General features: G+C 43.4%; 1 protein-coding gene across 6 annotated transcripts in view; it reads right to left on the bottom strand.

The window, feature by feature from the left end:
* Positions 1-14,951, bottom strand: part of Fmn1 (formin 1) — a 389,105-nt gene that overhangs the window by 270,667 nt on the left and 103,487 nt on the right. For 4 of the 6 annotated variants that reach the window (XM_011239295.2, XM_011239294.2, NM_010230.2 and 1 more), the window contains one exon: positions 1,643-1,760. The exons of 1 other annotated variant lie outside the window; for it this stretch is intronic. In XM_011239295.2, coding sequence (XP_011237597.1) covers positions 1,643-1,760 — 118 coding nt within the window. Of the gene's footprint in view, positions 1-1,642; positions 1,761-3,442; positions 5,039-14,951 lie in introns of those variants that run through there. One more of the 6 variants, NM_001285459.1, reaches the window with a different exon arrangement.

The following is a 14,951-nucleotide window of genomic DNA, read 5'->3' as shown; positions in this document are numbered from 1 at the left end:
TAAGAAAGGCAGTGCAAAAAAAAAAAAATAATAATAATAACAATGTGCTATGATGTACTTAACTGTCCCAGGGAAGTCACAGGTTTGTGATTCTGTGGAGGCTAGAGACCACCTCCGAGCCCCCTTGCCAAGGTGAGTATTCTCAACCTCTGTCTGATATTACACAAAGCCTACTGAATTAACTAAGCTTTGAGCCCCTCACTTACACAAAGAAGTCTTTCTATTCATTATGTATGCATGCTTACCACCACCACCACCACCACCACCACCAAAAAGCCACATATTAAAGATGAACAAAGGAAGGGCTTCTCTCTACCTTCTAAAGATTCACTGCAATGAACTGTTAACATATGGGTACAATGGGAAGAGACGAGAACATCAGGGACATGGAGGAAGTTGTGTGATTTCACAATGAAGATTCTCCTGTCCCATGGGGAAGAAAGTGGAAAACGCTAAGGCCTCAGGCTCACAGAACAGACAAAAGATTGTAAGTGATTCTTTCCAACAGGAACACTTCCCCCCTTGAACACTGACCAGGACTGAAATAGAAAATGGTAGCCTGTGTGGGTGTATCACAGACTTCATCTTTCTTTTGTGTAGCCACCATGTGAGTTTCATTAAGAGAAAGCTCAGCAGAGATCAGAAGTGCACCCCAGGTCCTTTGTGCTGCAACGTAGCTCAGCTAGCATGGGACGAGGCCCCTTGCCCAGGACTCGCTAGCCCAGCATCACAATGAGAATTCACTTCAGGAAAGTTAATCAAAACTGGAACATGATAATGAAAAGCTGTCAGAAAGCCTCTTCTAGCACCTGCCGGTTTCTAGGTAATCCTTTAAATTAAATAAATAAAAGCACTGTCACCATATTTTGGAGTGGCAGTCTCTGGGTAGGTCAGATAAGTCTCCAAATATCAGGAAGAAAGTAAAGAGTTTTGATGAAACACAGCCCCTTACCCCTTACACACACACACACACACACACACACACACACACACACATAAAATATATGCATGTGTAGTTCTACAGTGATTTTTTTTTGAACCTTCCACTTAAAGAGTAAAATATCTACAGTCTTATTCCATGTAAATAGATTCAAATTGAGTTCCTGGGAAGTTTTCCAGAGAGGTAGAGTGTCTTAGAATTGGACATGCATTAACTGAAGCTTTGTCTAACAAGAGTGAGAGAGTAACTGATATGGCATCTGTACGTTCAGCCTGCACAAGGTTCCTTTATCTGGGAAGCATTACTCAGAGACAAACAGACCATCAGATTACAGCCCTGGAGAATCATACTCGCCTCTCCTAGTGATGCTGCCAGCTCACACAAGCATTCTATGTGCCCAACCACCTGCTTCCAGAAGAATTTGTAATCCACCTGCTCCATTCGCTCCCCAAAGGCTCTCCTACTTGACCCGAGTGCCCCCTTCCATTCATTGCGCGGCAGTCACGTTTCATCCCTGAGACGATCACTAACGGCAAATGTGCAAAGTGGTGTGCTTTCATGCCAAGACCAAGAGCAGAAGAAGCCTTCTGCATTGTAATGTACGGTGAAACAAACCCTAAATGCTGAAAGTCCTCTGATCTTGAACTAAAGGCCACTGTGGGAAGAGGTTCCTTCCTGGATGCCAGTTTCCTTTCAAGTTACCTGCTTCAGTGTACTTCAGTCCCACTTTTTCTTCTGTGTCCTTTGTCTTTGGGGGTGGCCAGACAGCTTGGAGTCTGCCTGGAGTCCTGTCGTCCTGCTCTGTGGGGCTCTGGTCAGGCTGTGCAAAAACAGGCAAAGAATAATTTAAGCAAAGTATGCCCAGAGCCAATTGATTCTTGAAACCACGCATCCTAACACCGATCCTAATATCGATTTTAATGGCCAGTACACGATGCTTCCATTATGTGTAACTGAGCCGTCTTAGTACAAGATGGACCTTTTTCTGGGACGGTAAAGGAACAGTTGGGGGTAAAAACTAAAGTTAAACACACACACACACACACACACACACAAACAAAAACACTCAAGGCTACCTAATGTGCAACCCACTATTTTTGTTATTCAGCTATTTTAAAGGGCATGCGCAAACTCTGAACTGCAGAAACAAAAGCAAAAGCATTATCATCTGGCACACTGTTTACAACTGCAGTCCAAACAAACTACATACAATGAGGCCTAAGTCTGCATTTCCCATGAACAGTAGCAATAATTGAAGACACACTTCTCTGAGCATTCCACACTAATTTTGACTCTTTCCTACTACAAAATAAAAGAGATTGGTTCCATGCTCAACTGTTTTGTTTTTTTGGGTTGTTTTGCTTTGTTTTTTTTTTTTTTGTTGTTTTGTTTTTTTGAGACAGGGTTTCTCTGTATAGCCCTGGCTGTCCTGGAACTCACTTTGTAGACCAGGCTGGCCTCAAACTCAGAAATCCACCTGCCTCTGCCTTCCAAGTGCTGGGATTAAAGGAGTGCGCCACCACGCCCGGCTTGTTTGTTTGTTGTTTTTTTTTTTTTTTTGTTTTTTTTAGGAGTTGAATTTTGTAGCTAGAATGCTATGCTGTGTTTAGATTTAACTATAATCTATGGTAACTGTTCTACAGACTTTAATTTTTAATAGCTTAATTAAATATACAAGCAGACAAGATAATCCTATCCTGAATTGATGTTTGACAAGAAATTCTATCCACTGTTCCCAAGAACTTTCAATGTCAAACACTCCCTGGTCATTATAAATTAACTTTGAATTTCTTTGAATAATCACATCATTTATTTACTAGATTCTCTTGTGCTCTGGTTTCATTTACTCTTTCCATAGGGGTTAGGGCTAAATACTTCTTTTTGCATATGGGAAGACAGGCTCAGAAATTATCAAGGTCACCCTGCCATATATGGCAGAGTTGGTATTAAAAACCAGAGCTCATTCTAAATTCAGTACTCAGCCAGGAAGCTATATAAACAACACATTTCAGTTATATCATAAACTCACATTTTGCTAGATGGTGCACTTTCAAAGGAGAGCCTAGTGTCCACAGGTGTGTGACTGAATGGTAAAGAAACCCCTATAAATCTGGACTATACTTACACATTGCAGCACTTCACTACGTTGCTAATGCTTTATAAGCACATTGACCACGGATGCTTAAACTCAGGACACATTTTCCCTTCCTTCCCATACATCCACACATAGATCACACTTAATTACATTCAAGAAAAACAGAAGAGAAGTACTTCTGTCCAACTTAGTACTCTTTTGCAAGACATTTAATTTCGTAATTATATATATATATATATATGTATATATATATATATATATATATTTTATTTATTTATTTATTTTTTTTACCCAAGGGAGTATAATAATGATGACAGGCTACTAAGAGCATTTTAACAGGAAACCTGGAAAGAAAGAAAAACTTATAGCATATTATATGGCAAAATGCAGAATCCAATTCTACATACGCTTTTGGGATCAGACGGGCTGTCTGCCGGCCGAGACTTGGACCTCTCGAACACAGCGCGTAGTGACTCCTTCTCATGCTTCATCTTTCGCTTAAGAGCTTCCAGCTCAGAAGTGTCAGCTGTGCTCCCCTTTTTGGGGGGACGGATGAATAAGGCCTTAAATGCCTCCAAGGCAGTCTCTGGTGTTCTTGCCTTCACCTGACCACCCTGGACGTGGGCATCTCTGGGGCTCTTGTGGCTCTCCTGGTCAGTACTGTAACCCATCTCATCCGCACCATGAAACTCGGGGTCCGCTTCCTTCTGTTCGGTCCTTGGCATGTCAATGTTGAGCAGCTGTGATAGCTGCTCCAGGAGAGTGGGAGTGGCCTTCGGATCAGTTGCTCTACCTGGGCTCTTCACTGTCTGTGGGCCTCCCTGTCCCAGAGACTTCTGAACACGCTGGGTCAACTTGAGCAAAGCCAGGTCCCCGTCCTTGGGTTTGATTTCAGTGATGGTCTCCCCTGCCTCTGCGGTAGCCCCCTTCTTCAGCACACGGAGCCCACTGAAGAAAGCTGGAAGCTGGAAGGGCTTCTCTTCCGGAGCTTCTCTTTTAGAAACAGTGCTCGCAAGGGCACCTACAGTCTGGTCTGTTGCTGCGGGTGGGATTTGAGACCCTTCTTCTGCAGCCTGGTCCTGCCTGGGGCTGTGCTCTGCCGGATGGCTACCATCACCACCAAGTTCCAGTTTGCTACTTGTCTCAGGTAAAGTTCTCTGAGACTCTTCAGCACAGAGTTCTGTATCATCAGTGTTCCCAGTGTCTGTATTTTCTTCGGAATCCCCTGCTCTGTCTTTGGGCTCTTGAGAAGGTTCACATAAAACAACAGTGGTGGGCTTTTGGGTATCAAGGCTACTTTCTTCTTCTGCCTCCTGGTCTCCATCTTCAGAGTCAGAATCACTGGTGGTGTGAACCAGGGTCCCACGGACCCAAATGACTTCCTCATTGTCCACGCTCACTGTAGCAGGCGAAAGCTCATAACCAGGGGAAGAGGTGTTTGATCTGCCTTTCCCCTGACTTCCCTCAGATCCTGTCTCCGCCCTTGCTGACTTTCCATCATTTTTAAGATCAGGTGGAACTGGAGCCTCTGCCTGTGGCTGATCTGAGCCTTTGCTGGGATCACCTCGCTCAGGAGCGGGATCCCCCTCTAAACTGCGAAATGCCTTCAGCACAGCATCTTCCTCTTCAGGCTCCAAGGAGTCCAATTTATTTGTAAATCCAAACAGGGATTTCATAGAGAATTTACTCAGGATCGACTGAGCCATCTCAAGTCCGGCTTCGGATTTGTCTGGTTCCAGCACATCTCTGCTGCTGAGAGAGTTACCAACCTCCTCCATGTCCCCGCAGTGCCCTTGACACAAGTTCTGCCTTGTGTTACCTGCCCTGCTCTCTCAGTTTATCCGCTCCATCTGCTCTTGACTTACAGGACAGGGAGCGACAGGACCGGGGAGGGAGCCAGGCTTTCAGCAGCTCAGAGAACACACTTGGTCTCTTTCAGGTCACAGGCGTCCTCCCTTCCGGTTTGCTGGATGCGGCGTACCCAGGGCAACTTGTTAAGGCTGGGCAACGCTATGCCTCAAAGCAGCTGGGGCTGCACACCTTACTACACATGGGCAGGTAGGCTGATCTTCTGGACTTCCGTATTTACTCCCCAGGACAAAAGGCTTTTTGTCACAGGCAAAGTCAGCCTGTCCCGTAATCCCAGCCCAGGACTTCAGGAGGAGCTCCGCCCCAGAGCCTACGATTCTCCTGGTCGCATTCAACTTCCTCATTGGTGAGCAAGTTGAGGTTTTTAAAAGTGCTGAGCCGGCAAGCTGGTCCGGACAGCCCTGAACCACCCCCTGGTGCAGCCCAAGAGATTCCAAAGTGAATCAGCAGAAAATGACCAAAGTGAGCTCTCTTTTCCATCCGACGGTAATCAAAGGCCTTGGCCAGCGAGGCCCTAAACCCAGCAATTTGCCCACATCAACAGCCTCTTAGAAACCCTTAATCAAAGACCGGAAGTAAAGAAAAAGATCCCCTCAGAGTGCCCACAACTCTGAGAGCAGTTAATTTACTACCCTTGGAATGTCTTTTGTTTTTAAATGCTTTCCTTCAGCTGGCAGGTTTCATCTGGAATGCAGATTTTCTCTGACTGCTGGGAAGGAAAACCAACTAGACTGGTTTCAAGTTACGGCTGCTGTAGCTCTGCCCTGCCTGGGTGTTCTACAAACAGGTACTTAGACAAGCACGCCCACCGCACCCAGTGTCCACCTACGAAAGGGCAGCAAAATAAACAGCCCCAGCCCTGTAGGAATGATGACTGTCTTGGGTTGTGGACCAACCTCAGGTTTCTTTCTGTTCCACAGCGGTGATTCCCTCTGTGAGTTACGAATCCTGGTGGAGGGGTTCTAGTTTGCTTTGGTGCTGCAACCAAATTAAATGGACCTGGTACGCTGGCACGGCACAATTTTAGCACACAACTCGCCTTCTCAGACAGTCATTCGCTGGAGATCCCCAACGATCCATATTTCTCTAAAGGTCTAAAATATCTATCAGTCTGGCCTCCACTGCCTATTTTGTTGAAAATAGCAAAAAAAAAAAAAAAAAAAAAAAAAAAAAAGAAAGGAAGGAAGGAAGGAAGGAAGGAAGGAAGGAAGGAAGGAAGGGACAGAGAAAGAAAGAAAAGAAACCCAGCACAGGTTAGATGAAATGCCATTCTGATTACACGCTGCAGCCCGGGAAGTCTGAGGATATAGGATAGGGCAATCAAAGATGCCCAGTTACCTGTAGGACAGCTAACTGTCAAACCTAGAGGTCTGAGGAATTCTGGTTGCAGTAATGCATTTTTAACAATGTATGACTGCAAAAAAAAAAAAAAAAAAAAAAAAAAAAAAAAAAAAAGCAAATAAAGGAGGGTATCTAGTCCACCAACCCTTACAGGAAATTACAAACCCTACGTCATCGTTCCTATTGCTGACGTTTTGGGAGTACTAGGAGATGTGACCTTAACTGGTGCTAGCTCAGTCTGCAGATGGTGTGCCCAGCGAGGATGAGTTTTGGCTCAATTCCAGCACAGCAAAACAACAAAATTAAACAAAGGAACGTAAATACCAGGGCAGGGCAAAAGAAAAAGGGAAAGAAGGAAGGAAGGAAGGAAGGAAGGAAGGAAGGAAGGAAGGAAGGAAGGAAGAGAGATCGATCTGTTGGTGCCATTTATATCTCTGAATAAAGCTTCCTCTCTAGAAGAAATGCCCACTGATAAAAATCTCTCTTCTCTGAGGCTGTGGAAAGAAGGGATCACCACTTCAGTTTCATGAGCTACACACATAGATCACAGGACTAAGGAGGAAGACACAGCGTTGTGTACTTGGCGTTTTCCTTCTCTCTGAGGATGGCTCATTTGTTCAGATATTTATCCAGAGTAAGTTTTCAGGCATCTTAACAGACTTGGGCAAAAATATAAGCTGGAAGGGCTCGTTAGTCCCTCTACCATGTAGAGTCTACATCACAGCACTGGGCAGACTTACTGGGCTCCAGCTTTGCCCTCATTATCCGCAGGTGCCAACACAGTTTCATAGAAAACGGACCGGGAGATTGTTGCGTTGACAGTATTTTGCTCTAGAATGTAAGGCTTTATTGGACTTATTTTAAATTAAGAAATCAAAGTCAAGAGGAGGTAACTGTGTAGAGCTGCACAGAGTAGCAGGTGGGAATGGATACAGTAATAATCTAGAATTGAGCATTTGCCAAGTGCCCAAGCACTGTATTAAATGCTTTGCATATACTAAGCCAATAGACACAGATAGCCGCTTTAGCTTGGAACTTATTCTAAGTCTCTCCTGCTAGAAAACTAAGATACAAAAAGATGAAATAACTCCTGTTACCGGGGTAATGAGCAAGGGAGCAGGATTTGACACTAGGATGCACTTAACCACCCTCAAGAACTCAGAAGCAGGCTTCCTGCTGTCACAGGACTCCACACGCTTATTAGGATCTCAGGACCAATTTCTCCTCTGGGAAGACACAGAGATGGAGTTCAAAGAACTTACTGACAAAGAATGACTATGCGTTTTCATTGTAGGAAGTTTATGGCAAAAATATTCCAATATTCATTTATTTAAATGTAATTCAATTAATTCATTTGGAACAAATTATAACAAAAACTCAGAAATGAAGGAAAAACTGAGAGGAACTCCCAGCAGCAGACTTTCTAACAGAGGAAAATGAATTGTCCTTGTCTTGAAGCTTTCTTGGTAGGTCCTGGCCGAAGCTGGGCAGAGGGTGGAGGAATCTCTAGTGAGATTAGTTAATTTTCTTCCTTTTCAAGGACTAAGGCAAAGGTGAGCCTAGACTCACTATGCCCGTCCCCATGACCCAATCAGGGCCTGTTCATGGGCTGCCCAACCAGGCATGGGAAGGTGAAGCCTCCCTCCGCCCATTCCTGACTCCAGCTTTGACCTTAGCCGGCTGCTAGCTCTTAGGTACTTGGCCAACATTACCACCTTTCGATTTTGCAAATGTTTCATGGCTGTCAATTACGTTAGACTTTTTTTTTTGTTGTTGTTCTCTTATTTATATGACCAGCTTGTAGCTCTACCATGGCAGAGAGTTAACTCTAACCTAGATACTAAGGTATATCTGCAGTCTTGGTTAGTTCATATTTAGCTTCTTATCTATAGAGTGATCTGAGGTGGTCTCCTAGCAGGAAGCTTCTAGTTAGAAGCTGTTTTTCCTTACACTTAGTCTGTCACAATCAGCCACACTAGGAGCAAGGATCTACAAAATGACAATAGTGCTTTGTATTCATTCCTCAAGAGCGTCACAGGGGGCTGCTAGCCTGCTTCCAGTGGCCCAGAACTTTTTCTCTTCTCTTCTTCTTTCTGGCCTAGCACAGTTATCTCAGACCCAACTACTAGACCTCTTCTTATTCACCTACTTCAGCTGTCATGTTAACCTTTAATCTTCCTTTTATCTCCAGTCTCTGTTCTCACAATTACTTATATCATCAACCTGCACTGTCTATGATGGGCCTCTTTCCATTACAAAGTACAGAGAGCAATCTGTCTCCTATATCACAGTGAATGAAGATAGAATATTGGGCGAAGGTGGGTTGTACTGAGTCCAGGGAGTGTCTTTTAGTTTGTCAAATGCAATGTGATGCAATATTTGGAAGAGCAGAAGAAATGACATCTAAAATTATAGTTTCATCTAAAAGGATCATAGGGTAATGGGAGGACATGGGTAAATCTGAGGCGGAATTTGGACCTTGGAAAGTCAAACATCTCTACCTCATTTTTAAAGATGGAGATGCGAAAAGCCAAGAGGCGTTAACAGCTGCTATCCGCCGATCCCTCCCAAATGGCAAATCTAGAAGGGAAATGAGATTCCCTGCCTTCTACCTGCCCTTCAGCACATCGACCAATGCTAGACCAGAAAACCTTACCCTGACTTTCCACATCCTTTAACTTCTTACTTCTAATTAATTCAGAGCCATGTGAACTAAGCCTGAGAGAACACAACACGTAAATTAATCCCAAGACCTCCATAGGCTTCTAGGCTTGAAACATCTGTGCCTCCCATGCCTCACTAACTTATACCAGCCCCAAATAATAGCCATCAACTATTTTTGCTAATCAGTTGAACAAAGTAAGGCCCTATAGCCAGATGGTAATGACCCAAGTCTTTAAGTCCAGCCCTTGAGAGGGAGAAGCAGGCAGATTTCTTGAGTTTGAGGCCAGCCTGATCTACAGAACAAGTTCCAGGATAGCCAGGGACACACAGAGAAACCCTGTCTCGATGAACAAAACATAAAAGAAACAAACAACAACCAACCTACCTACTTTGTGAGGATGAGTCCCAGTGATAAAGGCCTTTTTCTGTTGAACAGTATGAAATAGTTGTAAGACTGCTTCCACCATGGAAACGGGTTAAATATGGGCAACAATGTAAAAGAATTTAAAAGGAGAAGTGCTGTGGACCTTGAAGAGAGCAGAGTGTGCATGATATTTCTGTGAGCAAGGGCTATCTATGTACAGTGTTAAACATGACTATGATTCTTAGGCCCCATGCAGGCTTGGCCCTTCCAAGCTTGCTCCTGGACAAATGGCATAGATTCCTATTGCTGCTGCTCTGTTGCCTGGAGACTGATATAACAACAGTACCTTTGTTATGTTGATGGTGAGGATTAATCGAGCAACTGGATGTGTGTGATATTTTTGTCTATGCCTGGACATAGGACTTCATGAGTACTGCTTGCATGGCCAGAGGACTTCATGAGTACTGCAGGCTTTCAGGGGAAAGAAACAACTTCTTACAGATGTCAACCCATATCTAACAGACATGATTTTGTTTTTGTTTTTTTTGTTTTGTTTTTTTTTTGTCAGTAGGAAACAGATATTTACTGATGAAGTGACAGTCCAAGCAGGTAGTTGCTCCCTCCCAAGTTCCCATAACCCATACATTTGGAAACAGGAACTAAAGATCTCCCAAGTCACTGTATCATCCACACTGCAAGTGAATTGGACTCCAAAGTCAATTCTTTGGAGGGATTCCTTGGAGTGTTTCTGGGCCATTGCTTTCAGGGTTGGATTTTCCATCTCTTTCACCTTCATAGGGTGATTAGTGTGAGGTTTTCTCAGGTGACTCTGCACAAGGTCACTAGGTTTACTCTATTCTTTGATACATTTCCTGGTCCAAGATGTCTTTTAAACCAGCTCAACCATTTTGTGGATGGAAGGGTCTGTAGATCAGGGATGTCTTTGCACTCCTCCCTCAAATGCCTGCTGAGGCACACTGATGGCAACCCTGCGAGGACGTCTGCGATTGCCCATCCTAGCCATAAGAGAGAGCGCTGATCTTGCTCTTTATCTTCAATTCAGTTCATTAGACTTCCAAGGTGATGCTCTGTTCCCAGTGATTTACTTGTACAAATGTGAAAAGTAAGATCACATTGGCCGTTACAAGGCTGGTGAGGTTCTTACTATCAAATATTTCTGAGTCTGGATTCCCCCAGCCAGTGTCAAAGCTTATCTGGGAAGGGACTCACGATGAATGACAAATACAAAAGTGGAAACAGAAAATCTGTGACTCCACTTGTGTGGCAGGTGAGAGGCACAGCTACTAAGGTACAGAATTTTGTGGGTCACGTTTCTGAAGGATATTGGGGAATTTCCAAAGCAAAGAGAGAAACTTTGTTGTGCCACAGGGACAACTACGGTAGAAGGCATGGAATCTGTGGAGAAACTACTTCAAAGTTGCTTCTGGTAAAAGTTACCAAGATGGTCTGGAATGTAATGAACAAGGTCGGCCTCATGCAGCATCTTTCTTCTCTTCCTTCCCTGGCAGCAATGCCAGACAGCTCTTTGCCACTACAACCAGGTATCTGCTTGATTCTTATATTAATTGTCTAAGCATATACAATCATGGAGCTCATTAGGATATTTTCATACATGTGCATCACTGTTTTTTATTTATATCTGTCTCTTTCAACTCATAATCTCCTGCTCCCCAGGAGAGCCCCCTCCCCCTACACTTCTGCTTTGTATGACATTGAGAGCTAGATTTAACATTTTGGAAAAACTCTAGTTTCTGCATGTGAGAGAAAAACTTGGAATACTTGCCATTTCTTTTCCTCATTCTCTAGTTATCTTGAAAAATAGTTCAACTTCAAAACTCTAACTCTCCCACGGCTAGGGAAGATGAAGACATACCTAAAACAAAATGAAGATGGGTATGTGGTGGCATGCACCAATAATCCCAGCGCTTGAGAGGTGGAGCCAAAAGAAAGTTTGAGAGAAGCCTGGGCTACTCAGTGAGTTCAAAGCCAGCCTGGGTTGCATACAGAGTTCCTGTCTCAAATAAAAAACCAAGTACTGGGAAGGATGCTTGCTTGTTTAGTGGGCAAGACTCTAGATTCAATCTCCAACAAAACAAAACAGGGACGGGGAAGGGGAAGGAGGAAAGGAGGAAAAGGCAAATAGATAAGAAAAGCATTCACCAAGGCAGAAGGTAAAGACAGCCAATGTTTCTGGATGCCACTGAGGTCCTATGTAAGCATTATACACAATGGGCTCTTTAAATAATTTTTCGTATGCCTAAATTTGCCCCACAAAGCTATGAGAAAAGTATTATTTAGATTATCTCTGTTCAGTGCAAGTTGTACAATAAAGGAAATATTCTATCTCTTGCCCTCTGAAACAGTCAATAGTGGTTCCATTCCTGTAGTCTCTATGCACCTAAAACATGGCCAGTGACGAAGAAATGAAGTGCTTAATATGATTTCATTAGAATTCATTTAACAGACCCATCTGCTAAGCAAACACTTTACTGGCCACTGCTATTGATGTTATAGGGCATTTAAAAGAAATTAGGTCAAGTCTGCGATTAGACACCCAAGAAATGGCAAGGCCAGGTTTTGTACTGGATCCATCTAATTATAAGTGTTTCCTATTTCATAGTGTTTTTAAATCGCTATAGTGTAGAAGCTTTCTTTTCTGTTGAAACACTGAAAGGGAGGCAGAGGAGATCACTTAAAAAAAAAAAACTTCTGTTTTCATGCCTTCAGTTTGGTAATTTGATGCTGCTCTGTGTTTCACTCTGTACTGGCTACTGTTTTGTTCCCTTCACACTGCTGGAGTCATCTGAGAAGAGGAACTTGGCAGTGGTTTGAATGAGAATGGCCCCCATAAGCTCACAGATTCATTGCTTGGTCACCAGAGAGTGATACTGTGTGAAGGGATTAGGAGGTACGGCCTTGTTGGAGAAGGTTTGGCCTTGTTGGAGGAAGTGTGTCACTGGGGTGGGCCCGAGCCCAGACCCAGTGGTTCCCTCTCTTCCTGTTACCTGTGGATCCCCATGTAGAATTCCCATCTCCTTCTATAGTACCAGGCCCGCTTACAAGCTGCCACCATGCTGATAATAATCTAATCTGTCAAATTGTAAACAGGCCCCAGTTAAATGCTTTCCTTTAAAAGAGTTGCCATGGTTATGTATCTCTTGACAGCAACAGTAACTCCAACTAAGACAAACCTCAATTAAAACAGAAAAAAATAAAGCCTCTATCAGATGCCCTGTGGCAAGCCTATGGTATATATTCTTGATTAATGATTGATGAGGGAGGACCCCGTCCACTGTGGGTTTCATTACACCTGGGCAGGTAGAACAAGCAAATAAGTAGCATCCTTCCATGGTCTCTACTTAAGTTTCTGCCTGCAGGTTCCTGCCTTGAGTTTCTGCCCTGAATTCCCTCTGTGGTAGACTATGATTGAGCTGTGGAAGCCAAAATACAAACCCGTTTCTCCCCAAGCTGCTTTTGGTCATGGTATTTTATCAAGGAAACTAAGACGCTTTTAGTAACTAAACAATGAGTGTCCAGCTGGGTAGAAGGACTAGAGTAATCCAGACTAATGCCAGGCTTTACTATGATTAACGGAGGCTAAACTCCCAACAGTTACTAAACGTTCCAGCTGCCATCCTTACATACAACTGAGAGTCGGCACAGCTACAGGAAAAGGCTCAGGAAATTCATAATCTAAAACTAACAGCAGAAATCACGTTCACTGGCCCAGACAGTGCTGGCCCCAGTGTATAACGCTGATCAAACTACTGCCTGATAATATATTCTTCCTGTCCCTAGGTTTTGTAATGGATCTGAAATGCCTTGGCTCACGAGTCTCTTGGTCCCTTATGAAGCAGTGCTCAGAGGGGTTTAGGGAGCTGAGCAGATCCAGAGGGTTCTAACTTCATCAATGGATTAATCTACTCAAAGGTTCATAGTGCGATGGGCCATTCGACAGTGGTGAGAACATAAGAGTTGGGGCCTAGATGGAGGAAGTGGGTCACTAGGCCATGCCTCAGGACATTTTGCTCCTTCCTGTACTGGCTAGTTTTATGCCAACTTGATGAAAGCCAGAATCATCCGAGAGGAGGGAGCCTCAACTGAGAAAATATCTCTGTAAGATGGGGCTGTAGGCAAGCTGCAAGCTATAGGGTATTTTCTTTATTAGTGGTTAATGGAGAAGACCTAGCCCATTGCGCGTTATCCCATCCCTGAGCTGGTGGTCCTGGATTCTATAAGAAAGTAGACCGAGCAAGCCACGGGGAGCAAGCCTTTAAGCAGCACCGCTCCATGGCCTCTGCATCAGCTCCTGCCTCCAGGTTCCTCCCCTTCTAGAGTTCCTACCCTCACTGCTTTTGATGATGAACTGTTCTATGGAACTGCGAATGAGACAGACCCTTTCCTCCCCAAGTTGCCATGGGTCATGCTGTTTTACCACATTAGTGACCCTGGCTAAGACTCTGCCTACATGTCTCTATGCCTACCTCCCTCTCTGACTAATGTGGGAAGTTGAACAGCCTGACTTGGCCATGTATTCCCTGACATAACAGTCTACCTTATCACATACCTAAAGTAATGGAGCAAGCTGATCCCCCAACTCACATCTCAGAAACCTTAGTGGACGATACGTTTGATTTATGTCAGTGATCTTAACGGAAACCTGCTGAGCACAGTATCTAAATCTCAGCCCCACTTCCCCCAGCCTAGGAAGACCTTTGGTGTGTTTGTTACTACAAGGGCACACTCACGATTTTCTAAATTGGAGAATATTTTGAGTGGAAGCCTCAATTAGAATAACAATATCATCTGTAAGACTCAAGCCACACTGCCTGAGGAAGGGGGAAACCTAAATGGAAGAGAGAAAACCCAGAGTCCAGAGGGTGGCAAAGTTATATAATTAATGAAAAACCAGGAGGCATGTAAATATGCTTTATTTTATTATATATCCATATAGGTAGTATATAAATATGTATTTAGATAGATATATTTTGTTCATATTTTCAGGAAAAAATTCCTTTCTATGTAGTGATACTATCAAAAGCACCAGGACCCTTGTAGGGAATAGGAATTTATAATCAGGAAATGGTCCTACATGTTGAGGGGCACAAAAAGATACTATTCCAAAACTGAAAAAGTTCAGCACTCAATAATGAGCAGATGACGAAAGTCGAGCATGTCGAGCATGTTCTTGATATCACACAATCACTGAAAGCTTATCTGTTAAGACCTTGAAAGAGCCCTGGTAAGCCAGGAAGAAATGAAGTTGTAAAATGCAGTATTCCTGCATATATATATATACATATATATATATATATCCTCAGAGAAAACAAGCATGAACAGTGAAAAATGAAAATGAAATTTATTAACATTTCACAGGGATGTCATTGAGATGAGACGGTGGTTATTTCTGAGCCCCCACAAGCACCCTCTATTTCTCAAATAATTTTCACAGACTGTGTATGCTTTCTGGAATTATAAAACATTAAGCAAAGACATAATTTCATTTACATAGAAAAAAAGAAAGCCAGGATGGTATGGTTTATTGTACTTCAAAACAAACAAACAAACAAACAAACAAACAAACAAACAACCCAAGACTACAATCATGCAAGGAAAATGAAGTAGCTTTTCAAAGTCCATTTGGGCACTGTTAGCCT

The sequence above is a fragment of the Mus musculus genome, chromosome 2, assembly GCF_000001635.26.
Source record: "Mus musculus strain C57BL/6J chromosome 2, GRCm38.p6 C57BL/6J".
In the NCBI taxonomy this organism is placed as follows: domain Eukaryota; kingdom Metazoa; phylum Chordata; class Mammalia; order Rodentia; family Muridae; genus Mus; species Mus musculus.
Note: the sequence above shows the minus strand (reverse complement) of the source record. Positions and strands in the feature narration are given on the sequence as shown.